At 50.8% G+C, this 27,997-nt stretch overlaps 2 protein-coding genes and 2 non-coding genes across 6 annotated transcripts; 1 reads left to right on the top strand and 3 right to left on the bottom strand.

The window, feature by feature from the left end:
• Nucleotides 1-2,329: 2,329 nt before the first annotated feature.
• KLK13 (kallikrein related peptidase 13) lies at nucleotides 2,330-12,637 on the bottom strand. 3 transcript variants are annotated; one of them, XM_061386173.1, is made up of 6 exons: nucleotides 12,409-12,637; nucleotides 11,665-11,751; nucleotides 8,183-8,372; nucleotides 7,602-7,870; nucleotides 5,928-6,064; nucleotides 2,330-4,393 (listed from the first exon to the last, which is right to left on the bottom strand). In XM_061386173.1, exons 2-6 carry the CDS (start codon nucleotides 11,714-11,716, stop codon nucleotides 4,205-4,207), a joined length of 837 nt encoding a protein of 278 aa, XP_061242157.1. In that variant the 5' UTR covers nucleotides 11,717-11,751; nucleotides 12,409-12,637; the 3' UTR covers nucleotides 2,330-4,204. The 3 variants fall into 3 exon arrangements, with proteins under 3 accessions (XP_061242157.1, XP_061242158.1, XP_061242160.1); XM_061386174.1 differs by lacking the exons at nucleotides 11,665-11,751; nucleotides 12,409-12,637 and adding an exon at nucleotides 8,736-10,355; XM_061386176.1 differs by lacking the exons at nucleotides 7,602-7,870; nucleotides 8,183-8,372 and having other exon boundaries at nucleotides 12,409-12,635.
• A 2,210-nt stretch (nucleotides 12,638-14,847) lies between these two features.
• TRNAG-UCC (transfer RNA glycine (anticodon UCC)) lies at nucleotides 14,848-14,920 on the bottom strand. The gene has a single exon. It is a non-coding gene; the product is annotated as a tRNA-Gly (tRNA).
• A 3,794-nt stretch (nucleotides 14,921-18,714) lies between these two features.
• Nucleotides 18,715-18,786, top strand: TRNAC-ACA (transfer RNA cysteine (anticodon ACA)). The gene has a single exon. It is a non-coding gene; the product is annotated as a tRNA-Cys (tRNA).
• A 3,005-nt stretch (nucleotides 18,787-21,791) lies between these two features.
• Nucleotides 21,792-27,544, bottom strand: KLK14 (kallikrein related peptidase 14). Its single transcript, XM_061386206.1, has 6 exons — nucleotides 27,434-27,544; nucleotides 27,160-27,268; nucleotides 25,892-26,060; nucleotides 23,704-23,957; nucleotides 22,888-23,024; nucleotides 21,792-22,308 (listed from the first exon to the last, which is right to left on the bottom strand). The coding sequence occupies exons 2-6, from the start codon at nucleotides 27,197-27,199 to the stop codon at nucleotides 22,153-22,155; spliced, it is 756 nt and encodes a 251-aa protein (XP_061242190.1). The 5' UTR covers nucleotides 27,200-27,268; nucleotides 27,434-27,544; the 3' UTR covers nucleotides 21,792-22,152.
• Nucleotides 27,545-27,997: the final 453 nt, after the last annotated feature.

Genomic DNA, 27,997 nt, shown 5'->3' on the forward strand with positions numbered 1-27,997 from the left:
TTGTTGCAAAAACTGCTGTGTATCCTGGCTCCTCCCTTATCTCTTGGAAAGTCCCCTGGAGCTCTCTGAGAGGCTGTCTTCCGGGGTTAAGTCCTCAGTATGTTTGTAAAATAAAACATATTTCTCAGCTTTGAGGTTGTGCGTTTTTTTTCAGTTGACAAGGTGGTGGCCCTAGCTAGGCTCCCACTCACAGTGCCAACTGTGGTCACCCCTCAGAGGTGGAAATGACCCTTTGGTGCATGTGCGGCATCATGAGTCATGACATCTGAACCAACGCTTGGATGAGGAAGTCCATCCTACTTCTGTGGGAGCGACTACATTATTCTTCATTATCCCTTCCTCCTGGGCTTCCCAGGTGGGGCTAGTGGTAAAGAACCCCGCCTGCCAATACAGGTGATATAAGAGACTCAGGTTCAATTCCTGGGTCAGGAAGATCCCCTGGAGTAGGGAATGTCAACCCACTCCAGTATTCTTGCCTGGAGAATCCTCAGGGACAGAGGAGCCTGGTGGGCTACGGTCCACAGGGTCGCAACGAGTCGGACACAACTGAAGTGACTTGGCACGCATGCGTGCCTCCCTTCCTCCAAAAAGCCTGACTTGAGTGTCCAACCTCCTCAACCCGCTCACAACCCATCTGCTTCTTTCATCTTAACATTGAATTTGTTAGGATGAAATTGTGGGCTCATATGCCCATTGCTCCCATTCACCTGGTGAGTCCAGCCTAGTCCCTTAAACAAGGCCTCACAAAGACTTCCCCGGTGGTCCAGTGGTTAAGAATCCGCCTGCCAATGCAGGGCACAGGAGTTCGATCCCTGGTCTGGGAAGATCCCACATGCGGCGGGGCAACTAAGCCCGAGCACATACCTACTGAAGCCTGCACATCCTTGCGTCCGTGGCCCGCAACAAGAGAAGCCACTGCAGGGAGAAGCCAGTTCACCACAGCCAGAGAGTAGCCCCCTCCACTCAGCACAGCTAGAGACAAGCCTGTGCAGCAACGAAGACCAAGTACAGCCAAACAATTAATTAATTTAGCAAAAAGTGAAACCAAACAGGGCCTCACAAGTGGGGCAGTGGCTCAGGACCTGCATCCTTCTGGACTTGCAGGGTGGGGGTGGGGCACGGAGTGGGGTGGTGGATGGGAAGGAATGTCCCTGGGGATTTTCTCAGAGGAGAAATACAGGAAGGTGTCTCCATCAGTCTGGAGGGATTCGACTCACTGCTGGATTGTCTTTAGGTCCACACGGCTGTAAAATGGGGGAGCTGATATTTCCCCAACTGGGGCCTGGAGAGAAAGATCTGAGAGGGCGTTATCTGCTGGACTGATGACAGGAAGTGTTCTTTTTTTGCTTTGGTCTCCCCCTTCCCCACCACCCATCTTTTCCCCTCCTCTCTTCCTCAACAGGCCTCCAAATTCCTTCTTACACAGGATCTCATTGTTATTAAAAATCCCCCTGGGGCAAAACAGGAAGGAGTGGGCAAGTGGTTACAAAGTCCCAGGAGATGCAAGGGAGGCAGGCAGTCTGAACAGCCTGCCACCTGGCTGGCCTTCTTGAATTAAAGTCCTGTTGGCAATCAGAGCCTCCTGCTCAAGTACGTCATTATTTTCTGTTCCGCTGGAAGGATTGGACCTCCGCCTCCGGTTCTCAGATCTTCAACTGCCACCCAAGGCGACCTGCTTGGGGCTGGAGCCTTGGAGACAGGGTACCATAACAATGACATCAATAATAAGAACAATAATGCTCGTGACAGCTGCCACTTAGGGAGCATTCACTCAGTACCAGGTGTTCTGAGTGCTTTCACGTATGAAATCAGTCCTCTTAAGAGTCCTCTGAAGTAGGTGATGTTCTCTTTAACTTTATTAATACACTGAGATGGTTCTTCATCCTCAGATGGGGAGAAGTGAATTCGTTGGTGGCACATTATTGTTAATGATCTGTACAAGCCTCCACTTTTGTTTTCCTTCTTTATTTCCTTTTGCCCTCATTTCCTTCGGCTGTTACCTTTATTATTGTATATCTTTTGCTAGTACTTCTGTCACTCCGTATCCTTTGTGATCACTTTTTATTACTGTATATCCTTTGCTAGTGCGGGCTTCCCCCCACCCCCACCCGGCTATGGTTCAGTGGTAAAGAATCTGCCTGCCAATGTGAGGATGCAGGAGCCATGGGTCCCATCCCTGGGTCAGAAGATGTCCTGCAAAAGGAAATGGCAACCCACTCCAGTATTCTTGCCTGGGAAATTCCAGGGACAGAGGAGCCTCTGGCTACAGCCCACAGGGTCACAAAGAGTCGGACAGGACTGAGCAACTGAATTACAACAACAATCACGATTTGCAGTTATTTACTTTGTGTTGTTTATTTCCTGTGAAACCGCTGAGGGCAGAGTTTATGGCTGCTTAGTTATCTGATACACAGTTTGAACCCAAAACTCCTGGCCTTTCCCTGCAAAAATGTTGCTTCAGCTTCCTCCTATTTTAGTAAATGGCAGTTCCATCCTGACTCCTCGATCCTCTTTTTTTTTTTAATGTTGAACATTAAAGAAAATTTATTTTATTTTATTTTATATTGGAGTATAGTTGATTTAAAATGTTGAGATAGTTTCTGGTGTACAGCAAAGTGATTCAGTTAAACATATACATATATCCATTCTTTTTCAGATTCTTTTCCCATATAGGTTATTACAGAGTACTGAGTAGACTTCCCTGTGCTATACAGTAGGTCCTTGTTGATTATCTACTTTATATATAGTAGTGTGTTTACATCAATCCCAAGCTCCTAATTTATCCCTCCTGCCCCCTCGATCCTCCTCTTTTTCTCACATTCTCTGGCTGAAATCAACAGACGCTGTGTAACAATCCCCTCAAACAGATCTAAAATCTGATCCCTGAACTCCTCCAAGGATGGCACCCTGATCCAAGCACCATCAGCTGTCACCTGGGCCATTGCAGTCGTTCCACACCAACCTCTGCATCTTCTTCTCTAATCTAATACATCAGGCGGGCTCCTGCCTCACGGTCTTTGCCTTTGTTACACTTTCCACTTGGGCATTTAACCACTGCACTTGAGGGTCATAGACAAAGATGTAACAGCACGGGGTACTGAACAAGGATTGTGGGTAAAAGAACAGAAGATTTGGTGGGAAATAGCTGCCAGGAGACCAAACCAGTTGATCCTCAAGGAAATCAACCCTGAACATCCACTGGAAGGACTGATGCTGAAGCTGAAGTTCCAGTACTCTGGCCACCTGATGTGAAGAGCCCGACTCATTGGAAAAGATCCTGATGTTGGGAAAGATTGAAGGCAAGAGGAGAAGGGGGCAGGCAGGGGATGAGATGGTTGGATGGTATCACTGACTCAACGGACATGAATCTGAGAAAATTCAGGAAGATAGTAAAGGAGAGAGGAGTCTAGTGTGCTGCGGTCCATGGGGTCACAAAGAGTCGGACAGACTTAGCAACTGAACAACAACAGCAGCAAAGGAGCACGGAGGCCTCTTGGAGCAGTCGACCCCGGCACCCTAGAGTTTAGAGCACTGTTGATATTGAATGCGCACGGGGGTTCAGAGACAAGGAATACTGGCAGAACATGGAATGTCGGTAGGAATGGGACAACTGGGGAGACCCAGAAATGTCTCCAGGAATTTCCCGAGGCTCGTTTGAATGAACGAACTGTCATGCGGCTCCAACGTTAGCTGTGACGAATCAGAGGTGCACATAATGTTGTCAGGGCAGAATATACTGCAGACAATATTTTCAGGAAGAAATGTCTTGGTAGTCTAGAACTCTCTTGAGTACAAAACATAGACGGATCTAGAATATTGGCAGTGAATAAATACTTGAAGGGGTATAGGATGTTGTCAAGGAAGTTCCATTCACAGAACATAGAATATCGTTGAGACGGGCAGACGGAGGCATTCAAGTGTTCCACAGATTGCACATTCAGATGGTGATCTAGGTTTATGTTGAAACAGTTGGGACATCCGGAGTATTGTCTTCTTTGGGACCTTCAGGGGACTGGGATGTTTCAGTGATGCAACGTCTGGGAGAGCATGATGCTGAAAATGACTGAATGCTTTTGAAACGTGCAGTGTCAGCTAGCATTGGAAGTTTGGAGAACATGGGTTGCTGGTGCAAGTGGAACGCTTTGGGAGGGACAGGGAAGGGCTGGGCAAACCGAGTAAGGGGGCAGGAACGCCAACCCGACTTTTATTGTGGGCCCTTCGTCCATTCCTGTTTACAAGTTTTCCGCTTTTGGATTGTTTCTTGGATCCATGGAACATACTGAGAAACTCGGGTGTAGACACCAGGCCGGTTGGGCTGCCCACAAGGGAAGTCTCCCCAGGAGATGATGCCATGAAGTGTTCCGTTACAGACCAGGGGACCCCCGGAGTCACCCTAAGTGGGAGAAAGAGAGAGGCGGGGTGTCCTAAACAGAGGCAGAGACACACATAGAGGCAGAGATAGAGACAGGAATACAGAGAGGGTGAGAGAGAGAAACAGAGATAAACTGACAAACACAGAGAGAGAGAAACTCTGAGACAGAGAAACAGACAGACATTTCTGTGTCTCTCCCTGTTTTTCTGTTCTTCAGTCCCATTAAAATGGTGGTGGCTTACCTCACACCACTGTTCTTGGTTCTCTGGCCCCAGATCTCACCTGCTACCCCTCCCCACCTCTCAACCCTGCTTCGACTTTACGGCTCCTTGGTATCGTCTTACTATTGAGTTAATCCAGCCATGTTCCTGGTAGGGTATGCAATACACCTGAAGGGCCACTTCTCCCTCTGGGCCCAGGGCAGACATTACTAACTGATAAGGCTCATATTACTACTTTATTATCATACCGTTTCCCACGAAACCAAAACTCAATCTTAAGAAGCTCCCCTCTCTTGGGCATAGGTTTTTTGTTTTTTTTTTTTAATATATTTTGTTTGCCTGGATAGTACCCATTTCCCCTTATTTTGATGACAGCCTCCTGATTTTTTCATTTGGAGACTGCCCTCTCTCCCACTTTCAATCCATACAACTTGTCCATGTCTCTGTCTGCCCCTACAGCTAGTCACACGACTCAGACTTGGTCCATCAGAGAACCCCACAGCTCTGGCTAGAGTGGTGGCTCAGGACACAATACAGCTGACCCTTGAATGGCACAAGGGTTAAGGGCACGGACTCTGTGCACAATAAAACTCCCCCTATAACTTGTAATTAGCCCTCTCTATATATGCTGTTCCTCAGTGTCTGAGGTTCTGCATCTGCAGATTCAATCAGCCTTGAATCGTGTATTTACTGTAGTACTTACTATTGAAATAAACTTCATGTATAAGTGAACCCATGCAGTCCCAACCCGTGATGTTCAAGGGTCAGATATCCTAAGTCAGCCTAGTAAGAGAATCATGCTCAGAGATTATGTACACAGTTGGAAAGGAGATCCTCTCTCTTTCAAAGATGGTTCCTTAGAGGGTAAGATTTAAGACCAAAGCTGCTGGGGCCAACATGCTATATGGCATGGGGAAAGTTTAACTGAGAATGAAACCAAAACAGAAGAGCTGAGAGTTAAAGAGAGATTCTTACACATTATGTGGGCACCTGGATCCACCCATTCCTGAAACAAGACATCCTGGACTTTTCAGTCACAAAAGCCAAGGTTTTGCTTAAGCTAGTTTGTGTTGGGTTTCTGTCACAACCAAAGGAGATCCAACATTTATATATCTCAACACAAGGATCTGGGTAGCCACTGCCAGTCAAAGCCTAGGCTTAAGATGAATTCTCTTTGCCAGCTATGGGTACCCTCTTTTTATCCTGACCCTCTATGCTAAGAGACATCTCACATTGCAAAGACTGGTTTGCCCAAGGCTGGAAGCAAATCCTTCCCCCCAAGCATCAGTCCCCACCTCCTGGCTTGTGGCAACACACCACCCCCTTGGCCTCACCTCACAGGAGTCCTTGCCACCCTCTTTTGTGCCGGCACAGAGCATGTTGGGTGTGATCTTCCCCGGGTAGACTTGACGACACTCTTCGTCTGAGCGAAGCTCGATGTTGGCACATTGGAGGGTTTGGGGGTAAGTCACTGAGGAGGAGAGAGAGAGGAAGGTCTAAGGATATCTATTCTGGACAGGTTAATGGGGTGGAAGTTGGATGGGCAGCAAGTCTGTAGAAAATAAAAATGGGAAGACAAAAATGGGAGAAGAGATAGGATATGTATTTGGGTAAAGTGATGGAAGACAGAAATGTGGAGAGAAGGTGGGGGACAGCTCGAAGAAAGGATGAGAAGTAGAGAGAAAGATGGAGAGGAATGGTAAGGGGTAAATACATACATCTCAGCAAGAGATATAAGTGGGGAGGTAGGTGAGGACAGAGGTGGAGAAAGTGATGCAGAAAGATGGAGAGAAGGTGGTGGGAAGAGACAGGAAGGCAGCGGTGATGAGAACCGGAGATGGGGAAAACACAGGGAAGAGGAGAGACGGAAGGAGATGCAAGAGAGCAGGAAAGAGTGGTGGGAAGAAGGGTGGGGCACGCTGGGAAGAGAGATGTGGAGATGAGACGAGGGGAGAGCAAGGGATGGCTAAGGAGGTGCAAAAGGCTCTTTCTGCTATAGAGCTCAACTTACAGTCATATATATATATTTATATCCAAAAGATGTATTTATTTATATTTTATTATACTTAATAACCAATATATTAAATTTAGTTTCTAAATTATAAATGATACATATATATTTAAATACATACTTATGTATAATATATGTTATTTGAATACAATGTATTTAAATAAATATATCATTTATAGCTTAGGAAATAAATCTAATTTCTATAATTTACATATTTATATACAGATGTTTTACTATGTCAATCCATATAAATATGATCCAAATAAATATGTACATATACTATATATATATTTTTTTACATATAAGTTTATATATATTTATATAAAGGAAACATAATTTTATATATGGTATATAACATGTAATTATAGCTCTGTATTGGTAAATTTATGCATATTTATATAAAGGAAATATAACTAATCATTTACATGATATGACATATTATATATAGCTATATATATTTATACATTTAGATTTGCATATTCTTTATAAATATGGACTATAAATATAACTATATATATACTTATACATTTATATTTATACATTCTTTATAAATAAAACTTTACATATATTTAAGTATTCTTTACATAGAATATAAATATAACCTTATATATACAATTATATTTATATATTCTTTATAAATATAGAATATAAATATAACTTGATATATATTCACACATTTGCATATTCTTTATAAATATACATTTATGTTTATATATTTATATATGCTACATTTATATATTCTATAAAGGATATACAAAACTATACATTATATGTAACATTATATAACTTCATATTTATATTTTTACGTATTTACACTTCTATATTTACATGAAGGATATATATACCTTTATATATCACTGTGCGATTCATGACTTAACCCATGTCTAATAAATCTAGTTTTATCTATAAAGACTCCTGCTCCGACCTGCCCTCCCGTCTCTGCCCCAGTCTCCCCGGCCGCTCTGTGCGGCCACCGGCCACCCGTGCGGGTGCGTACCCTGGGGGCTGGTGGTGGTGCCCCAGCCAGACACCCGGCAGCAGGTGCCGGGGGGCAGGCAGTGATGGTGGGAGAGGGGCAGGGTCTGGATGTGCCTGGTGAGCTGCACAGAGGACTTCAGTTCCAGAAGCATGATGTCGTGGTCATGGTTCAGGTGGGTGGGGCTGCTCTGGTACCGAGGGTGGGGGATAGCTCGAGCCACCTCCCTCACCTGCTCCCCAGCCTCCACACGCGCCAGGACGTGCTTGCCCAGGTACACTCTGTACCCTCTGCGGGTGCAAGAAGCCGCTGGTCAGAGGGGTCCAGGAGCTCGTCTCCGTTCCCATCCCCAGTCTCACCCTTCCCCACCCCCTTCCTTATTTCCAAAGGTGTCTGCTTCCACATCCTTGACTCCAGTTTCCTCCAAGTCCTCTGCTGGGACTCCCTGTCCATACCCATACCCCCACATCTCCACCAAACCTCATGCTCACCCCATGCCCATCACAACCCAAGTCCAACCTCATCCTCAAATTCTGCTCCGCCCACGCACCACGCCAGTTACAGTCTCATCCCCACCCCTCACTCCCCGAGGCCCCACATACTCCTTTAGACAGTGCGCCGCGGTGAGGACCCATTTGGGGTGCACCAGGACTCCCCCGCAGAGCAGCCGCCCTTGCACTTTTAGGGCTGCCTGCCAGGGCTGAGAGTGGGGGATACAGGTGTAGCCACCAGGGAGGAACCCGTTGGTCCCATTGGTGCCATTGAGAATCTTGGGGTACTCCCGAGAGATGCCTGGTGGAGGAGAGAACGTGTTAGAGAATTGGGGTTCACAGGGAAAGGAGGCTGGGCGTTACGGTTCTTGGGCTTGGGGACTGAGTCAAAATTTTGCTCTGGGTGGCCAGGAACTGATGATTCATTTATCGGTCTCTTGGCATTGCCATTTTCTACGTAGTGGAGATGAGCTGGGGCGAAGAGATTGATGTCCCTTCTTTCTAGAAGCGCCAAACCCTCCACTGGAGATTAAAAGAAGGGTTTGGGGAATGAGGAAGCTTCTGATACGTAAGCAGAAGCCTGATTTCTTCCCACCTGAATTTTCTGTCTTGGTCCACCATAGGGATTGATTTCCAGGAGTAGAGGTGGGCCTACCCTACCTACCTAGGCAGTATCCATCCATCCATTCCTCCATCCTTTCTAAACGCATTTGCTGAGTGCCTTCATGACCTTAAATACCATTCATAACCTCTGTGAAGGGAACTTTCCTGGTGGCTCAGATGGTAAAGAATCTGCCTGCAATACAGGAGACCCAGGTTGGAGGCACAGCAGTCCACACAGAGACAAAGAAGGTCTAATCCTGGAGCTTCCCTGGTGGTCCAGTGGTTAAGAATCCACCTGTCAACGTAGGGGACACAGGTTTGATTCCTGGTCCCAGGAGATCCCACATGCTGAGGGGTAACCAAGCCTGTGCACTGCAACCATTGAAGCCTGCATGCTCTAGAGTCCCTGCAACGAGATGCCACCGCATGGAGAAAGCTGAGCACCGCAAGGAAATGTAGCCCCTGCGCGCCACAACTGGGGAAAGCCCGGTGCACCAACCAAGACCCAGCGCAGTCGAGACAAATACAATAAGCAAAGAAATTGAAAAAAATAAAAGGACGTCTAATCCTGAATGTGCCACTTCCTGGCTGGGTACAAGTCTCAGTTTTCTCTGCTGTAAAGGAGGGAAAGTTATAGTTCGTCTCTCATCAGACAGTCATAGGTTCCGTGAGATCCTACATTCAAGACACACACAGGACCTGGTGTGGAGCAAGCACTCAGGAAGCAGGGAGTGATATTAATTGCACCCTCAGAAACTGAGTCATCATCACTTCTCTTTCAAACCTGATTTTGACAGGAGAAAGTTTGCATGATGGTGCTCATATCCTTTTAACATCTCTCTTGTCTTGCTGAGGTCACCTTTTCAAACCAGGAGGAAGCAGAAGGTTGCCTTTGGCTGGCAACCCCCCAAAGTAAGTAGAACCAGCTGCCTTTCCTATTATGGGGGACGTTAGAAAGGGAAACTGCCTATTATTGAAGGAGGTCAGAAAGGGAAATTGCCTGTCATCAACAGGCAATTCAATAAATATTATAATTGAAAACAATATTGGTCCAATTCAATAAATACTCTTTTTGTTCATTGTGCAGAACTGATTTTTTTTTCCATTGTTGTCCTTCAGTCGCTAGGTCCCGTCTGACTCTGCGACCCCATGGACTGCAGCATGCCAAGCTTCCATGTCTTTCACTATCTCCCGGAGTTTGCTCAGATTCGTGTTCACTTAGTCGGCGATGCCATCCAAACATCTCATCTTCTGTCGCCCTTTTCCTTTACCTTTATTTATAGCAAAAGATGCTGTTTTCCACTTAGAATAGTGATATTAACTTCAAATATGCTCTAAGTAAAAAAAAAAAATAAAGTTGCCTCTATGAAGCCCATTAGGTTGAAAATAAAGATGGTTTGTGTGAAGTCCCTTCAGTCGTGTCCAACTCTTTCGTGACCCTGCGGATTGTAGCTTGACAGGCTTCTCTGTACATGGGATTCTCCAGGCAAGAGTCCTGGCAGGGGTTGCCATTCTCTACTCCAGAGATGGTTTGCCAGAGCATAAAGTCCAGGGTGTGGAGGACAGGGCAGGCAACATGGATTAAGGTCCTGACCAGGCATTGCTGGTGACTTTGGGGCAGGACCTTGCTGTCTGAGAATCTTGGGTTTTTCAGCTATGAAACTGGACTAATTACCATGCACCTACCTCACCAGGCTGTTAAGGGCTCCATAAGACCTGCATGTGGAGCTCTTAGCTCCGGGGCATGGCACCAGGAGGGGATACGGGAGTCCTAGGGGTGTCACCACAAGACAGAAGCTACCCTGCCTTCAGCCCAAGAGTGGTGATGGGTGCCTGAGGACCCCCTCCTTTGGGTCCCAGCTCAGGTGTCAAGTCCTTTGGGGGCCCCGGTTCTGGGCCAGGAACTGCCACTACATCTCTGAGCTTCCAGGTTGGCTCCTTGAAACCATCACCTTGCATCACAGTTTTAACTATTAGGGGAATTGTCTGAATGATGCCAGCATCCATCTCTGCTAGGTTCTGGGTGCTGAACACAGCAACTGTGTCTACTTGTACAGCACCTAGCACAGTGCCTGCTGCTCAGCTGTCTGCTGAATGAATGGATGAATGGGGTTTCCAGACAACTCGCCTGCCAAGGCAGGGAAAGGGGACTTAAATGGGAGGAGAGGAATATCTGGGGACCAGCTCTGCGTGGAATCAGGTTTGGGGTCTCCTTCCTGGTGGCTCAGATAGGAAAGAATCTGCGTGTCAGTTAGAAGATGCAGGAGACATGGGTTGGATCCCTGGGTCAGGAAGATCCCCTGGAGAAGGGAATGTTAACCCACTGCAGTATTCTTGCCTGGAGAAATCCCATGGACAGAGGAGCCTGGCAGGCTACAGTCCATGAGGTTGCAAAGAGTCAGACACGACTGAGCAACTAACACGGTAATGATTATCAAGGACTAAAGAACAATCTAGGTTCTGGAAGGGCCTGAGACTAGAGACAGAATACTACCAATAAAGCAGTGTGTGTGTGTGTGTGTGTGTGTGTGTGTGTGCGCCCGCGCGCATGCGTGTGCATGTACACTCATACACATGCTCACTCAATCATCCCACTGTGACCCCAGGCGTCGGGATTTGAACCCCTGTCTATGTCTTCTAACTCTTGAACTTGGGAAGGTCTTGGGGATGGACTTTCCGGTACAGAGTAGGACAGTCAGTGAGAGGGCTGGTGTGCAAGATCTAGAAGGCTTAACAATAGGGCAAGCCCATCTGAACCGGGATACCCCAGGGAGAGGTCTGGGGTAGGTGCGGAGCATGGACTGACCCCAGCTGGGTCACCAGGTCACGCAGGGACACGCAGGAATCACGCCTGCGCCCCAGGGACCCGCCCCGCCCCGCCCCGCCCACCAGCGAGCTGGAGGCGGAGCTTGCGGCTCCCTGCGGCTCCCGCCTCCTACCATTGTTTGCAGTGGCCACCCCGCCTCCGCCCCCGCGCCTTGCATTCTTACCTCCTGACCAGGCCACCATCAGGAAAGAGATCGCAGCGGCCAGGGGCCACATAGTGACTTTGTGGTGGGGGGCAGGGCGGGCGGAGCCTGAGAAGTTGAAAGGGAGTAAGAGCGGGCCAGAATCCCCCATCTCTGGATACTCCCTACCCTCTGGATACTCCCTGCCTGCTCTGCTCTGCGGGTTTCCAGTCTTGAGTGTCCTCTCCTTTACTCTGAAAACCTTGACCCTGGAAGCTGCACCGACCCCCCATCTCCCAGTTCCGTTCTTGGTGTGTGTGGGGGGGTGGGGTGGGGGTCCCGGTAACGCGATGGGAGGGGCAGCTTGCACATCCCTCCCAGGGGCTGCAGCTCTCTCGATGCCCTTCACCCTGGGTGGCCAGTCCCTCCACCCCAGCCCTCCAGCCAGCTGGATCCTTGTGCACTCTCCTGCCCCTCTCTACTGTTTGCAGGCGCCTTTCCCCTCTCGGATCCCTGGTCTAAAACTGAGCATCTTATCTTTCTGCTGCTTCACCTCTCAGTTCAGTTCAGTTCAGTTCAGTCGCTCAGTCGTGTCCGACTCTTTACGATCCCATGAATCGCAGCACGCCAGGCCTCCCTGTCCGCTTCACCTCTCAAACCTCTGCAAATTTCTGTCTGGAACCCTGCGTCTGGCCTCTGCCTACATCTCCCTGACTCAGCTGTCTCCCGCTCTCTCCGACCCTCCTCCCTCCCAGTGCTCCTGCCCCTGCCATAGGCGGACCCTACCTGGGTTGGGGCCCCGCGTGACTTCTGCTGCCAGCTGCCTCCAACTTCAGCCTCGACCCATGGCTTTTAACCCCTGAACTCCCTCCCCCAGCGCCTTCATCGTTTCCCTGTTGCTGGCCTTCCCTTCTCCACCCCCAATAGCTCAGCAGGCTGTCTTTGGGCACCCCCAGCCTGGGCTTGGCCCTTCTCAGTGGGGCGGAGCTCCCAGGACAAGCTAGGACCCAGATCTGGTTCTGCCCAAGTTGAACCCACTGTGAACTTTCAGGCCGCAGGACCCATCTGGGAGGGAAGGGAAGAGCCCAGTTCCTTCTCCAGGTTCACCTTAAATCCCCTGGCGTGGGGGTGGGGGGTCTTCTCCAACATCAACCCAAGTTTCCATCCCACTTTCTTATCTCCCCTCCAACCTTGTTGCTGTTCAGTCGTGTCCAACTCTTTGTGATCCCATGGACTGTGTGTAACCTTCCAGGTTCCTCTGCCACTGGGCCACCAGGGAAGTCCCTCCTACCCAGCCCTACCCATACTCTTAATGTACATCAGTTCCCAGCCATTTTCCATCCTCTTCCCACCTCCCTACCTAATTTTAACCATTCTCCACACTTACCATCAGCCCATCCCTCAGACCCATCCCGGTCCACAGCCATTCTCAAGTTTAATTCTCCATGTCAAGCTAAACACATCTAAGTTCCAGTTCTCAGCCTCATCTCCAGCCACTTCCAACTCCATCGCCAGCCCTTTTTCTTCTGGAAAACACAAGAATGCCGAAATTTACCCTCCCCTTCTCTCCTAATCAGACATAAGAAGGGAATCCTCAGGTCGGTGGATAGAAAGTCAACTTAGATTGGATGTGGGCAGGGGTTGGATCTGGGAAAGCAACATTTTGGATAAACGTGGCCTTTTAGGAGCAGGGATGAGGCAGTCCACCGGGCGTAGGTGGGGAGGGAGAAGCAGGAATCAGAGAGCTCTGGGGCGTCTGGCGGCCAGATGAGGGGGAAGAGGAAGGAGGAAGAGACACTGTTTTAGGTGTTTGAGGAATGAGAAGGCGTCTCCTGGAACTGGGCCTGGGTGGATCCCGTGAGCTAATCCCAGGGGGTGGAGGAGGCAGGATTAGGGATTAGAGAGGACCAAGGTGGAGTCAGAATTTGAAAGAAAGCCAGGGATGGGGATCAGATGAGGTCTGGAAAGAGAGACAGCGGTGGTGTCATGGGGATGAGGAACTGAGATGGATGGAGTAAGCCTTCATCTCAAAACTGGTGTGACCCATATTGAGAGATTAAAGGTTTGTATATAAGGGTCAAATCTAGTGTTAAAAGGTTTTTTTAAAAAAAAAACAACAACAGAAGATCTAATCATGACACTCCTGCATCTATAAAATGAACATATGTCAAAGATGTTATTTGGATTCATTAGTAAGTGATGGAGCTAGCAAGGTATTAAAAGAACCACACACATCTGGGCAATAAGAAGTGCTGAAACGAACTAACCAATAGATACAAAAGTGGCTTATCCTGTGTTGCTGTTGTCTAATCGCTAAGTCGTGTCCAACTTTCTGCCACCCTATGGACCGTAGCCCACCAGGTTCCTCTGTCCACGGGCTTTCCCAGGCAAGAACACTGAAGTGGGTTGCCATTCCCTTCTCCAGGGGATCTTCCTGGCCCAGGGATGGAACCGTGTCTCCTGCATTAGCAGGTGGATTCTTTACCACTGAACCACCTGGGAAGCCCTATTCTATATGGAGGGGAGGGAATTGTACTTCCACCCGACAAAAGTCATTTACTCGGTTATTGATGAGAATTATTTGCACTGCTATCAACTGTTTATCATTCACAGGGTGGTAAAGTAGCTCAGACAGTAAAAGAAGCTGAGACCCCACCCAATCATAACTCGTCTAGTGTTCCATTGATGGTATCATTGGGTCCATCTTAAAGCATTTCACAAATTTTCCCTACACTAGGAAGAAAAGTTTGTGGTCAGGTTTAGGATGGTAAGGGGTGGAGTTGGGGGTGGGGGGGGATCTGATGCTAGCAGGCAAGTTTGGGGAAGAGAATGGACCTGGGGTGAGGGTAGGGTTGGAGTCGGTTTAGGGGATAGGATTGAGTTGTAGAATGGAGGGGTCTGGGAATAACGCTGTTGATGGAGTCCAGTTGGGTTGGGGCTAGAGAAGAGGCCAAGACAGTGTTTGGATGTGGAGGTGGTGAAATACGGTTGAGCTGGTGGTGTGCGTTGACACTGATAAGGAGCACTAGACATGTCTGTGTTGGGATCAGGTTTTGGTGGGAGTGGGCTGGGTCGTAGCTGTGAATGCCGCTCAAGGTGACAGAGGTCACTGTCCTTCCCCACCTTGGAATTAGCCCACCTCCCAGGACTGGGCCCAGAGTAGAGACTGAGTTCAGCAACACCCACCCCCCCCAGCTTTTTTTTGTTGTTGCACTGGGATCTTAGTTCCCTGACCAGGGATCAAACCTGCGTCCCCTGCATTGGAAGCACAGAGTCTTAACCACTGGACCACCAGGGAAGTCCCCGAGTTCACTCTTTTCCAATCAGTTTGGGTTCAGGGTGAGTGCCAGGAGGGAAGATGTGGGGTTAAGTGAGGTGACAGGCTTGCGTGGGAAGTCGGGGTACTTGTGCCCTCTGGTGGCCTGGGTTCACATTTCCAGAAAAAGCCTCTCTCACTTGGGAAGGGCTGGAACTTAGAGTAGGGGTGGCTGGTTTTGGTATTTGCTGAGGGGTGAGTACCAGGTCAACACTGACATTAGGGCTTATGACCGGCTGACTCTTGCTGAAGTGAGGTCATGGACCCCATAAGGACTAGGAGTATTCCACCCCCTCACGGGATGAACGGAGCCCACGGAGGGCAGTGAGCTGCTCACAGGCACGTACCAATTAGACTGAATCCAGGGGGGTCTCATGGATCAGAGAAAGAAAGGGAAAGGACAAAAACAGAGTGTTCCTGGTGGTTCAGAGCTGAGTTAAGTGACCCGGCCACTCTGTGACTCAGGGTCCCGTTTGTAAAATGGTGCTCTCAGTAGCACCTGCCTCATAGAGAAGGAGTAAATGAGTTAATGATGTTTGAAGATGCTTAGACCAGAGTTTGATATGAACCAAAGGCCACAAACGTGACTTGTTATGTAAGTAAATCTGGCGATGGAGGCAGCCCAAGGTTCCTGGGGTGGGGGTGGGGGGTGCCCCACCCTAGCTTGGCTTCAAAATGGGATTCTTTGTCAAGCAGGAACTGGAAGTTCTGGTTGGAAGTGCTGGCTGGGGCGAGAAAGTTGGCCCCACACCCAGGCCTGGAGCAGAGGCCCCGGTGCAAACGCTAAGGGAAGGGGAGACAGAGAAGGACACGGAGAATACACAGAGATACAAAAACAAGGTGGATGGGAGAGGGCAGGCAGAGGAAATGCAAGGAGAGACAAAAAAAAGGCAAGGCATCTAAGAGGGAGAAAGACAGAGAGGCGCCTGCGGAGAAACTGGACTTGGGCTTTCGGAGAGAAAATGCCCAAGAAATTCAGTGAATTCACGTGAATTCTTTCTGGATCTGTGTTATTAAGGATGTTGGCCCTGGTCACCATCTTTCTCCCCAGCAACAAAATACCACTTTTCATCCATCGAAACAGCAAAAACTAGAAGTGTCAGTCTTGCCATCTACCTGCTTCTGTGCCCACATCCTCCGCTTCCTCTCCCATTTCTATAGATGAGCAATCTTCACCCCCTTCTAAGACAGACCCCTCCACCGGCGCCAGGTACCCCATCCCCTCTCACCTCCTTGAGGATACTGTTCCAGCCAGCAGTTCTCTGCTCCCTCACTGGCATCATCAATTTTTTTCCTTCCCCATTATACGAACATACTACAATTTCTCCCATGTTCCGTGGAAAAGAATTTTTTTTTTTTTTTAAACAGCCTGCTCTCAGCCTTCTTGCTCTCCTCCCAGTTTTGGCTCCCCTTGACTGCAAGTCTCCAAAATGTTGGCTACATGTCCTGCCTGGCATTTCTCTTCTCCTGGTCTCTTAAGCCCACTCCCTGCAGGCTTCTTCCCCTGCTAAACTTTACCAACTGTGCCCCTTTGACGGACACCAGTGATATCTGTGTTACTGAAGCCAGTGGCTGGCTCTTTGGGGTTCACCTTTGATGCATCGGCCGCATTTAACGAGTGGATCACTTCCTGCTCCTTTGAAGTCTTTCCTCGACTTCTGAGACACTACCCTCTCCTGGCCCTTCTCTTAACTCATTGACTGCTTCTCCTCCGTGCCTGGTGCTGTTTATTTCTTGTGAACCTCTACATGATCAAGCATCTGGCCCTCTTCTTTTCCTCTGTCTACGCTCACTCCCTTGGTGATCTCATCGTGGCTTTAAATACCATCGACATGCTGACGACTCCCACATTTCATGTCTCCAGCCAGATCTGACTCTTAAATTCCCCACTTCACGTCCAACTGCCTACTCAACAAATACACCTTCAAAACCAAGCTCCTGACCTCCACCCCTCTCTCGTTCCAGATGAGCTCCTTTTAGAGTCCTGGTCTTCTCAGTAAAGAGTCTCTTCATCCGTTCCACCCCTCCGCCCCGACCTCAGTCTCGCCCTTGAATTTCTTTTCTCACGTGCCACACATCTGTTTTGCTACCAAACCCTGCCCACTCCGAAACAGATGCGGAATCGAGACCATTTCTCAACACTTTTCATCCTCACCACCCCAGTCCCTCCCAGCCATCCTCATCTCTCACTGGGATTGTCACAACTTTCTTATCTGGTCTCCATGCTCTCGTCCCTGTCTGCCTACTCTCTGTTTACTGCACACAGCCGCCAGTGTGACCCTTTAAAGATGTAAGTCAGGGCAGGTTGCTCCTCTTCTGAACAGCATGCATTGCCTCCCACCTCATTCAGAGTGAAGGTGTCCTCATGGTGGCCGAGAAGGCTCTGGAACCTCTGCTCCCAATAGTCCTCCGATATCACTTACCCCTTCCTCTTCTCCCACCCTTCCCATGCCATGCACAATCCCATCTCAGAACCTTAGTAGTTACTGCCTTCCCTGGTGATTCAGTGGTTGAGAATCTGCCAGCCAACGCTGGGGACGTGGGTTCGATCCCTGGTCCGGGATGATTCCACATGCCGTGGGGCGACTAAGCCTGTGGGCCACAACAACTGAAGCCTGTACGCTCTATAGTCCATTCTGCCGCAACAAGAGAAGCCACTGCGATGAGAAGCCCGCTGGTCACAGCTAGAGAAAGCCCGTGCGCAGCAGTGAAGACCCAGTGCAGCCAAAAATAATAAATAACAGAAAAGAACTTCAGTAGTTCAGTTCTCATTCCCGGAGCCCTCTTCCCCACCAGATGTCTGCCTGACTTCTTCCCTTCTTGCCATCTTCTGTGAAGACTTCCTTCATTGTTGTAGCTGGACATCCCTGAGATGAGGTCCGGGAATTACTAAGGAGGGCTCACAGAGCTCAGAAAAGCTCCTCTACTCAGGATGTTGGTTTATTCCAGCGAGACAAAATGGCACACCGGGCCAGGTCCAGGGCTGACCAGGCCTGTGCTTCCAACCGCCTTCTCCCCTGGGGTCGTATAGACAGACAGTGCTTACGTTGCCCAACACCAATGTGTGATAACACGTACAGAGTATGGCCCCCCAGGAGAGCCCCCCGGGCCTTGGTGTCTAGGTTGCTTTTACTGGGTGTTGGTCACGTAGGCACGTGGCTATCTGCCTGCACTGCTAGCTTTAGTCTTCAGCTCCCCTGCAGGTCCAGCATGCCCCCAGACCTCCACCACGAATCGCCTTATTGAAATAGACTATCTGACGTGGCCCAAGGCCCCTGGGTAAAGAAAGACACTGTTATTAGGCAGAATACTCCAAGGGCTTACAGGTTATCTTCCAGAGAATGGGCAAGGGCCAAACTTTTCTTTGTAAGGTAAACAACAGTCCTGCTGAATTAACCACTCAGTGCATGACCCACTTACAATTATAACACTCCTCTGACATTCTTTGCATCTCTATCCCCTCACTCTTCCTTGAAAGTGAAAGTGTTAGTGGCTCAGTTGTGTCCCAGTCCTTGGGATCCCATGGACTGTAGCCCACCAGGCTCCTCTGTCCGTGGAATTCTCCAGGCAAGAACGCTGGAGTGGGTTGCCATTTCCTTCTCCAGAGGATCTTCTTGACTCAGGGATTGAACCCACGTCTCCCGCACTGCGAGCAGATTCTTAACTCTCTGAGCCACCAGGGAAGCTAACTCTACCTTACTCTGCCTACTCTGCCTTACTTTTCTCCAAAGCATTTACTCCCATCCGTAATATATATATACTTCCCTGGAGGTACTTCCCTGGTGGCTCAGATGGTAAAGCGTCTGCCTACAATGCAGGAGACCCAGGTTCAATCCCTGGGTTGGGAAGATCTCCTGGAGAAGAAAATGGCAACCCACTCCAGTATTCTTGCCTGGAAAATCCCATGGACGGAGGAGCCTGGTAGGCTACAGTCCATGGGGTCGCAAAGAGTTGGACAGGACTGAGTGACTTCACTTTCACTTTTCACTTTATATATATATATATATGTATGTATGTATGTATTTTGGCCACTCTATGAGGTTTGTGGAATCTTACTTCCAGAACTAGGGATGGAACCTGGGCCCCAGCATTGAAAGTGCCGGGTCCTAGCCATTGGACCACCAGGGAATTCCCAATGTTTCATGTTTTACTTATTTATCTGTCCCTTGTTTGCCCCTCCTCCAGAAGTGAGTTCTCTGAGGGCAACAGTGTTGCGTGCTTTGTTCCTAGAGCAGTAACTGGCATGTAATAAGATTCAATGAATATTTGCTGGATGACTGAATGAGCTGCAGGCATTTTTGAGGGTGTGGTGAGATATGAATGCTTATCTGAGCAAAAGCTTGCCAGTACTTGGTGAAATCGATGAAGAGTAAGACTTTTGGTCCAGTGATCCTGCTTTTGTGAGTATTCCAGAGAAGCCTTCTGTAGATATATAAGGGGCCTGCCCCACAGTGGTCATTACACTATAGCCTGGGTGTCCATCACTGGGGAACTGGGTCATGAAATGTGGCGGGTGTATACCAAGAGTGGTGCTTCTCAAACTAATAAGCATTGACTCCCCTGGATTGCGGGACGGGGTGGGGGTAGGGGTTGGTGGCTCAGGCGGGGGATCTTGTTATAATGCCTATTCTGGTTCAGTTGGTCTGGGATGGAGTCCAAGACTCTGACTTATTTCTTTTTCAATATTTATTTTTAGCTGTGCTGGGTCTCTGTTGCTGAGAGGGCTTTTCCCTAGTTGCAGCCGAGTGGGGCCTCTTCTTCGTTTTGGTGCCCGTGCTTCTCATTTCGGTGGCTTCTCTTGTTGCCTAGCATAGGCTCTAGGCACTCGGACTTCAGTGGTTGTGGTACATGGGTTTAGTCACCTTCCAGCATGGGGAATCTTCCCGGACCGGGGATCAAACCTGTGTCCCTTGAATCAGCAGGCGGATTCTTATCCGCTGCACCTCCAGGAAAGTCCTGATTCACAATTTTAAAGGTTATGCTGCCTTTACAGTTTTTGTAAAGTATTGACTTTATTCTCCCCCCAGCAGTCTTCTGAGCTGTTGGAGCCAGGCAGGTCCCAGGCTGCCCCCTCAGAACTCTCTGATCCTGGGTTGTCCCCCACAGCTGAGCAGCTGGACACATGTGGCCACGTAGGCTTCTACTGTATCTGAGTTCTGCAGTATCCAAGCACAGAACCTCGAGAAGATGGAGATGGAATCGGGAAGGGCTGCCCAGGTGCTTGGGGCTTCCCAGGTGGCACTAGAGGTAAAGAACCTGCCTGCTAAATCAGGAGACAGAAGAAATGTGGGTTTGATCCCTGGATCAGGAAGATCCCCTGGAGAAAGGCATGGCAACCCACTCCAGTATTCTTGCCTGGGAAATCCCATGGACAGAGGAGCCTGGCAGGCTACAGTCCACGGGGTCGCAAAGAGTCAGACACACCTGAAGTGACTTGGTACGCACAGATGTCCAGATGCTCACCGTTACAGACATGACAAGCATAAACAGCCTCGAAGCATAGATACCGGCAATGATAATTAGGAATTGAGTTTTGAGTACTGACTTTTCAAAAGCGTACATTATTTAATTGCAAGTTTCTGTAATTTAATTTTATATTATGGCTATGTTGAGCAACCGGCGCTCCAAATCCCTGAAAATTTGCCAAGAGGCTCTTATGGGCTGGTATGAGCTGGCTCTGGCGTCCATACAGGGCCTGCCACCCAGCCCAGGTTTAATGACCTTTTTGTTCCTAGAGACTCTCTGCCTTTAAATGATGTTTACTGTTTCTTGTCTGGCACCTCCTGCTAGGATGCAAGCTCTGTGATGAGAAGCGTTTACATTTGTCTGGCTTGTTCGTGGGCCTACTTCCAGTACCTAGAACCATGCTCAGCGCATAGTAGGTGCCCAGTAAATAGCGGTTCTTGAATGAAAATAAGAAAGAGAATGAGATTCGTAACACAATGATGTTGTACAAATTAGAAGCAACGCGTTGTAACAACCGACGTGTGCCAAGGAGGCACGTTATCGCAGGCCAACTGGGCTGGTGCCTGTGGTAAAGGAGGGTGTTTGGAGTCAGGGGTGACAAGTAGAAATACGTAAATAAAATGAGTTCAGGACCTGAACTCAAGGGTGTGATGAACTTAACTCTCCTCACCTAACATCTGATTAGGAAAAAGAGGACCTCTTCATTTGCACCGTGTTTTCGCAGGAAAACAAGGTCGGGCTTTGCCCTGCCTGTCCTGGGCCTCAGCAGTCCCTACTCATAGGACCCCAAGAAGAGGCTGGGAGAGGGGTGGTCCTGCTCAGGGGGTCACACTGCAAGGCGTTTTCTTCCACCACACCAGGTACGGTGGATGGCGAGGGGGTGGACCCTCCAGGGGACACCATGCACCTCGGGGCACGGCTCCTGGCTGGCCGTGATCGGACCTCTATGCATGTCTCTGTTGAGTGCCTTAAATGAATGGGTGAATGGAATTTAAGATTGTTAAAAAATGTTCTTTAAGCTGTTTATTTTGTATTGGGGTATAGCCAGTTAGGGCTTCCCTGGTGGCTCCGTGAGTAAAGAATCCACCTGCCAATGCAGAAGACTCGGGTTCGATCCCTGGGTTGGGAAGATTCCCTGGAGGAGAAATGGCAACCCATTCCAGTATTCTTGCCTGGAGAATCCCCTGGACAGAGGAGCCTGGAGGGCTACAGCCCAAAGGATCGCAAAGAATTGGATGTGACTGAGCGGCTAAACACGCAGGCGTAGCCGATTAACAACAATGTTGTGATAATTTCAGGTGGACAGCGCCACACTATATACGTGTATTCTCTCTCTCAAACTCCCCTCCCATCCAGGCTGCCACATAACATTGAGCAGAGTCCCCTGTGATACACAGTAGGTCCTTGTGGGACTGTTAAAATTTTATTAGTAGCATTTATCTGGTTTTTAGAGACACTGAGAGCTTTGAAAATTGTCTTCTTCGGAATGTGGTGCCAGTTCAATGCCTTTGTGTTCATGCTCCTGCTCTGGTGTCTTGGGGTACCCTGGATAACGATGGGGAGGATGTAGGGGTGCAGAGAGAACCCCTGAAGGAACTGCTCTGGGAGAGGGGAGTTCTGAGCCAGGGGTCAGGATCAGGATGTTGAGGGTCTGAGGGAGGAGGAGCTGGGGGCTGGGGTCCCTGGGTCTTGAGTGGGAAGGGCAGGGTCTGGGGAGCATGTGGGCAGGTGATGTTCTGTCCCGCCGGCTATGATCTTCTCCGTATGGTTCCCTGGATCCAGGTGTGATATTTGCACAGGTTGGTGTAGACGCCGGGGTAACCAGGCTGGGCACAGTGCTCCATCCCCCAAGACACGAGGCCCTGGAGCTGCCCTCCACACACCAGAGGTCCCCCGGAGTCACCCTGATGGGGAGAGATGGAGATGGAGACATCCGTGGACCGACAGCCAGAGCCCTGGCCACGGGGAACCCGAGAGGCAAAGATGTGGGGGGTGGGCTGAGACCCCTGGAGATCTCAGCCCCTGGGGCTTGGGGTCCCTTGTCCCATGTGACTCTTGGGCTCCTCTTCATCTTAGCTCTGCATCTAGAAAACTGCATGTGTGTTTCCACACTGCGTGTCTCTGGAGCCATTGCTCAGGGATGGATTAAGACCTCCAAACCCTGAGCACAGCTTTCTAGGGCCCCATATGTAAAGACGGCAGTGACAGCAGCAATTAGAGCTCTGCACTCTTGCCATGGACGAGCTCATCCCATGCCACCCAGTCCTGCTGCCCCCATGGGACAGGTGAGGAAACTGAAGCCCGGAAGGTTAGGTCCATACCCAAGGGTGAGCAGCTAGGAGACAGCCTGGCTGTGACAACCTCTCTCGGTCTCTGGGGGTGGGAGGGGGGCCTCCCCTGATCTTCCTGCTCCTGAGGTCCTCTTGTACCTAAGTCCCAGCCTGGAACAAGCCCCCTCACCAGGCTTTCTCCCTGGGGCTCACCTGACAGGAGTCCTTCCCACCTTGGGGAACCCCTGCACAGACCATGCCTGGGGTTATGGCACCAGAGTAGGCCCGCCGACACTCCTGGTCTGAGGAGATGTTGATGTTCACGCATTGCAGAGAGTTGGGGTACCTGGCTGGGGGAGCATTGAGGTGTTAAAATGAGGTCTACTCTCCAATCGGACCCAGAACTCAGGGCCTGAGACCCTCCTCCTGCAGACCCAGGAGTCTAGCCCCCAGCCCCTCCTCCCTCAGACCCAGGGGTCCAGCCCCCAGCCCCTCCTCCCACAGACCCAGGGGTCCAGGCCTCCATCCCCTCCTCCCGCAGACCCAGGGGTCCAGGCCCCCATCCCCTCCTCCTACAGACCCAGGGGTCCAGACTCCGGGCCCCTTCTCCCGCAGACCCAGGGATCCAGACCCTGGGCCCCTCCTCCCTCAGACCCCAGGGTCCAGGCCCCCAGCCCCTCCTCCCACAGACCCAGGGGTCCAGGCCCCAGCCCCTCCTCCCTCAGACCCAGGGGTCCAGGCTCCCAGCCCCTCCTCCCACAGACCCAGGGGTCCAGGCCCCAGCCCCTTCTCCCCCACACCCAGGATCCAGGCCTCCAACCCCTCCTCCCCCAGACCCAGGGGTCCGGACCCCCAGCTCCTCTTCCCCCACCCAGGATCCAGGCCCCCAGACCCTCCTCCCCCAGACCTGGGAGTCCTGACCCCCAGACCCTCCCAACTCAGACCCAGGGGTCCAGACTCCCAGCCCCTCCTCCCACAGACCCAGGGGTCCAGCCACCAGCCCCTCGTTCCCAATGCAGGGCCCCTCACCAACAGGACTAGAGATGGTGCCCCAGCCCGACACAAGGCAGGAGGAGCCCACGCGGGCGCAGGAGCTGGCCACGGAGATGGGCCGCACCCTCGGCCCCAGCCGGGCGGGCCGCTCCAGCTGCAGCAGCATCAGGTCGTTGTCGTTGGTCCGCGAGTTGTACCGGGGGTGTGGCACCTTACGGACCACGCGCAGCACCTGCTGTGTGGCCTCCGGGATCTTCAGGTTGTGCTTGCCCAGAGCAACTCGAAGGATCCTGGCCCGCGACCCCCAAGGGTGGTGCTGCTCAGGATGTGAGCTGGAGACCCCGCTCCCTCCCCTGGGGATGAGTTTTCCTCCAGGTTAACTCTCCCCCTGGGCTTCCCAGGTGGCTCAGTGGTAACGAATCACCCTGCCAAGGCAGGGGACACCAGAGACGCGGGTTCCATCCCTGGGTTGGGAAGATCCACTGGAGGAGGGCATGGCAACCCACTCCAGTATTCTTGCCTGGAGAATCCCCATGGACACAGGGGCCTGGCGGGCTACAGTCCAGGCTCACAAAGAGCTGGACCCTGCTGAGTGCGCGCGCACGCGGGTTCGCGCGCACACACACACACACACACAACCCTCCCTCTAACCACAGGCAGAGGGTTTCCTGGATTCTTGGGCCCTTTCCCCCAGCCTGGACACTCTCTCTGGGTCCAGTCTTATATCCTCCCCTTCCCCTGGTGGGCTGTGCCCTGCCTTCTGAGGTTTGTGCTTGCTGGCTCTGCCCTAGGGTATGTGCCTGGGTCAATACTCTGTATTCTAAAGTGAGGCTCTGAGCTATGGCTCTAGGCTCTAAATCAAATTGATCTTCTGGAGTAAGCGCCAGGGAAGCTCCACTGAAGTTCCAGCCTGGCCTTTGGGCTCTAGACATCCTAAACTTTTGACTCGAAGCTAGGAGTTACGTTCTATATTAAATCCAGAGGCTAGCATACTTTCTAGATACTGGTGTGCGCTCCAGTTTCTAGGTTGAGTTCTGGGTTCTTGATGAAGCTCTGGTTTATGACGTGGGTTGCAGACAGTGGCTTGAGCTCTGTGGTCCAGCTGGACTCAGGGTTCTAAACATCAGCCTGTATTCTTGATATTAGGTTGGGTTCTGCTTTCGATCAAATTACAGGTGATAGTCCAGATTCTTGGTTCAAGATTCTGGTCTGAGCCTTCAACCTCAGGTTGGGCTCTAGGTTCTAGAAGGAGCTCCAGACTATGGTCAGGATCCCAGGTTGTAGGTGTTGGTTCCATCCTGGGCTTTATGTTCTAGACTCTGGGGCCTCGGTTCTACACTGAACTTCAGTTTATGGCATTAGATCTGGTTCATGGGCACTGGGTGAGCTTTTGTCTGGACTTTGACTTCTAGTGTGGGGTCCAGGTTTAGGTCTAGAATCTGGGAAGGGCTCTGGGCTCTCTATGAAGCTTTAGATTATGGTCTTCATTCTGGGATGGAGAGAGCAGGTTGAGGTCTGGGTTCTAGGCTGCTCAAAGAAGAGCTATAGACTAGACTCTGGATTAAATGTTGGATCTAGAACAAGCTCCAGGTTCTGTCTTTATCCCACGCTCTGAGCTACAAGCAGGTTTCCAGATTTCATGGCTGGATGGTGGGCTCTGAACCTGACTCTGGATTCCAGGCAGTGTTCTGAGAGGGGGTCCTGAGTGAAGGTAGCTCTGTCCTGAATTCAACCACCACTCCCAATCTTAGTCTCTATGTGGAGCTTGGCCTCTGGATGGATGTCAGGTTTTGTGTTAGGTTCTAGATTCTGTGCAGGACTCTAAGCTGGTATATGGGTTCCAACCAGCTTCCCAGGTGGCTCAGTGGTAAAGAATCTACCTGCCAGTGTATGAGATGCAGGTTCGATCCCTGGATCGGGAAGATCTCCTGGAGGAGGAAATGGCAACCCGCCCCAGTATTCCTGCCTAGAAAAATCCCATGGATAGAGCAGCCTGTCAGATTACAGTCCACGGAGACCTGAAGAGTCAGACACCACTGAACGACTGAGCACATGATCATGGTTTCTAAACAGCTGATCGATTTATGGCTGGCTTCCATGTTCTGGGTCTGTGGTTCTAGGCTCTTATCTAGACCCCAAACTAGGATCCAGCTAGTACCCTGGGTAGTACACAGGCTAGACTCTGGAATTCACTTGGCAGAAGAATTAGGAAGGGACCACTCACGGACGGGCGCAGTGAGCAGCGGTGATGACCCACTGGTCGGACAGCAGGGACCCTCCACAGAGGAAACGACGCTGGGGGCCTTGCAGGAGGGCTGCCTGCCACGGTTGGGAGCCCTGGGTGCATGTGTAGCCACCGATTATCTTCTCATTCCCTTGGTTCTGGGCCATGGCTAGGAGAAGGCAACGGTGAGCTAGAGTGGGGGAAGCAGGTAAACAAAAGCTCTCCCACCCTCCCCCTAGCTCTCTAGGATGTCTGGAACCCACAAGTCCCCGCTATGCTGCCTAATCCTTAACCCACCCATCTTTACATACCCCACCCTGTATGAGATACGCCCAACAGTGCCCCCAATATTGTCCAGACACAACCAGGGAGTTTTCTGACGCCCCCTCACCCCCAGGCACCCCATAGCATCTATTATGAGGCCCCAGAACCACCTCATCCACGGTCCTGACACTACCGCCCCTAACTCTGCTTTCCCACGCATGCTTTCTACGATCACTTTATGCAACATGCCACAGCTCCGCTCAGCAATCCTCCAACACCTTCAGGGAGCTCCCTGTCCCTTCCCCAGACTTCTCACTCTGTGTGTGGTCCCCCAGGATCACACAGGGCCCCCTTGCTCCCTACACCCGCTCTGCATGCCACACCACTCCCCAGCCAGGAGCCCACCACCCCATCATCATTTCTGCCGTCACTTAGTTCTTCCCTAATACAATCAACAGGGCTTCCCAGGTGACTCAGTGGTAAAGAATCTGCCTACCATTTAGGAGACAAAGGTTCGATCCCTGGGTTGGGAAGATCCCCTGGAGGATGAAATGGCAACCCAGTCTAGTATTCTTGCCTGGGAAATCCCATGGACAGAGGAGCCTGGTGGGCTACAGTCCATGGGGTTGCAAAGAGGCGGACACGACTGAGCGACTAGACAACAACGCAGTCAGCAAGTGTCCTGCTGGTACTTTCTCATACGACTCAGTCAAGACCTGATTGTTTTGCTCGATTCCTCCCTTGATTTCTCACTATCTCTTGATGTTGTTGTTCAGTTGCTCAGTCATGTGACTCTTCACTATCTCCTACAAGTCTCTGGACCCTGCGATACTCCAACACCTCCACCACTTAGAACCTGGGCCTTCCTCTAGCACGCTCCTCAACCATGGTCCCCAGACTACCCCCACCCCTTCTTGCCAGGTGAGCATCTCAGGTCCCCAGGGCCCTTCCCCATCTCCCCGACTCTTCTCAGAGTCCAGCTCCACCCCCACCCACTGTCTTACCTACAGCCAAGATCTGAAGAGCCATCAGCATGAGGAACATTCTGAGAGCTGGTGGCTGGATCTTGGCAAATGCAGAGAGAACGTGAGGGCCAAGGAAGCTTCAAGAGACCTAGAGGTTATAGGTGAGAGAGCCTCTTAGAGACTGAGACCCTTAGGGACATGGATTGGGGGACAGAATAGAGGTCAGAGACCAGAGGGGCAGGGTCTGGGCTGGGGTGGGGTCGGGGGGCTCCTTGGTGGCTGGAGAGGATGCTGAGAAAGGCTCAGGGCTTGCCTTGATGTCTCCTGTCTGGTGGAGTGGGGGTGGCATCTGGCTTCCTTGTCACTCACCGAGGCCTTTTATCCCTGGTCTGAGTAGCTGGCCCTGCTCCTTCCTCCACCCTTCTGAGGTTTTTTTTTTTTTTTTTTAATTGCCTATTTCCCACTCCAGGATCCCCGTCCCATCTCCTCCCATCTCCTCTCTGGCCAGAGAAGCAGCCATAATTGTTCACGAGAACCTGCCTACCTGGCAGGGGAAGGTGTTATAATCTGGGAGGAACTCAGGGAGGGGGGACTCTGGGGCAGGGTGGACAGGGTGGGGTGGGGGAGGGACTCGGGGGAAGGTGCTGGGAGGGGCCGGGAGAGGGAGCGACAGAGGTAGAGAGAGAGAGAGAGGCTGCCCCGGCAGCAGAGAGAGGCGAGGAAATGTGAGAGAAGTAGCAATAGGAAGGCAGAGGGAGAGGGAGAGGAATACGGGCCAGAGAGACGTGTGAGAGGTGGAGAGAATTTAGGGAGATGGAGACTAGAGACGGGGAAGGAGGAGGCAGACAGAACAAGACAAGATGGGTGGGGGCAGGGC

This window comes from Bos javanicus, chromosome 18 (genome assembly GCF_032452875.1).
Source record: "Bos javanicus breed banteng chromosome 18, ARS-OSU_banteng_1.0, whole genome shotgun sequence".
Taxonomy (NCBI): domain Eukaryota; kingdom Metazoa; phylum Chordata; class Mammalia; order Artiodactyla; family Bovidae; genus Bos; species Bos javanicus.

What these genes read in the sequence shown, in the direction of transcription:
- KLK13 (XM_061386173.1), bottom strand. Translation starts at nt 11,716, where the DNA reads ATGTGGCCCCTGGCCGCTGCGATCTCTTTCCTGATGGTGGCCTGGTCA. An exon ending in GATGGTGGCCTGGTCAGGAG is followed by an intron (nt 8,373 to 11,664) that starts GTAAGAATGCAA and finishes CTCCTCCACCAG; the next exon opens with GCATCTCTCGGGAGTACCCC. An exon ending in CACCACCACCAGCCCCCAGG is followed by an intron (nt 6,065 to 7,601) that starts GTACGCACCCGC and finishes TCTCCTCCTCAG; the next exon opens with TGACTTACCCCCAAACCCTC.
- KLK14 (XM_061386206.1), bottom strand. Translation starts at nt 27,199, where the DNA reads ATGTTCCTCATGCTGATGGCTCTTCAGATCTTGGCTGTAG. An exon ending in TCTTCAGATCTTGGCTGTAG is followed by an intron (nt 26,061 to 27,159) that starts GTAAGACAGTGG and finishes GCCTTCTCCTAG; the next exon opens with CCATGGCCCAGAACCAAGGG. An exon ending in GCTGCTCACTGCGCCCGTCC is followed by an intron (nt 23,958 to 25,891) that starts GTGAGTGGTCCC and finishes GTCGCGGGCCAG; the next exon opens with GATCCTTCGAGTTGCTCTGG.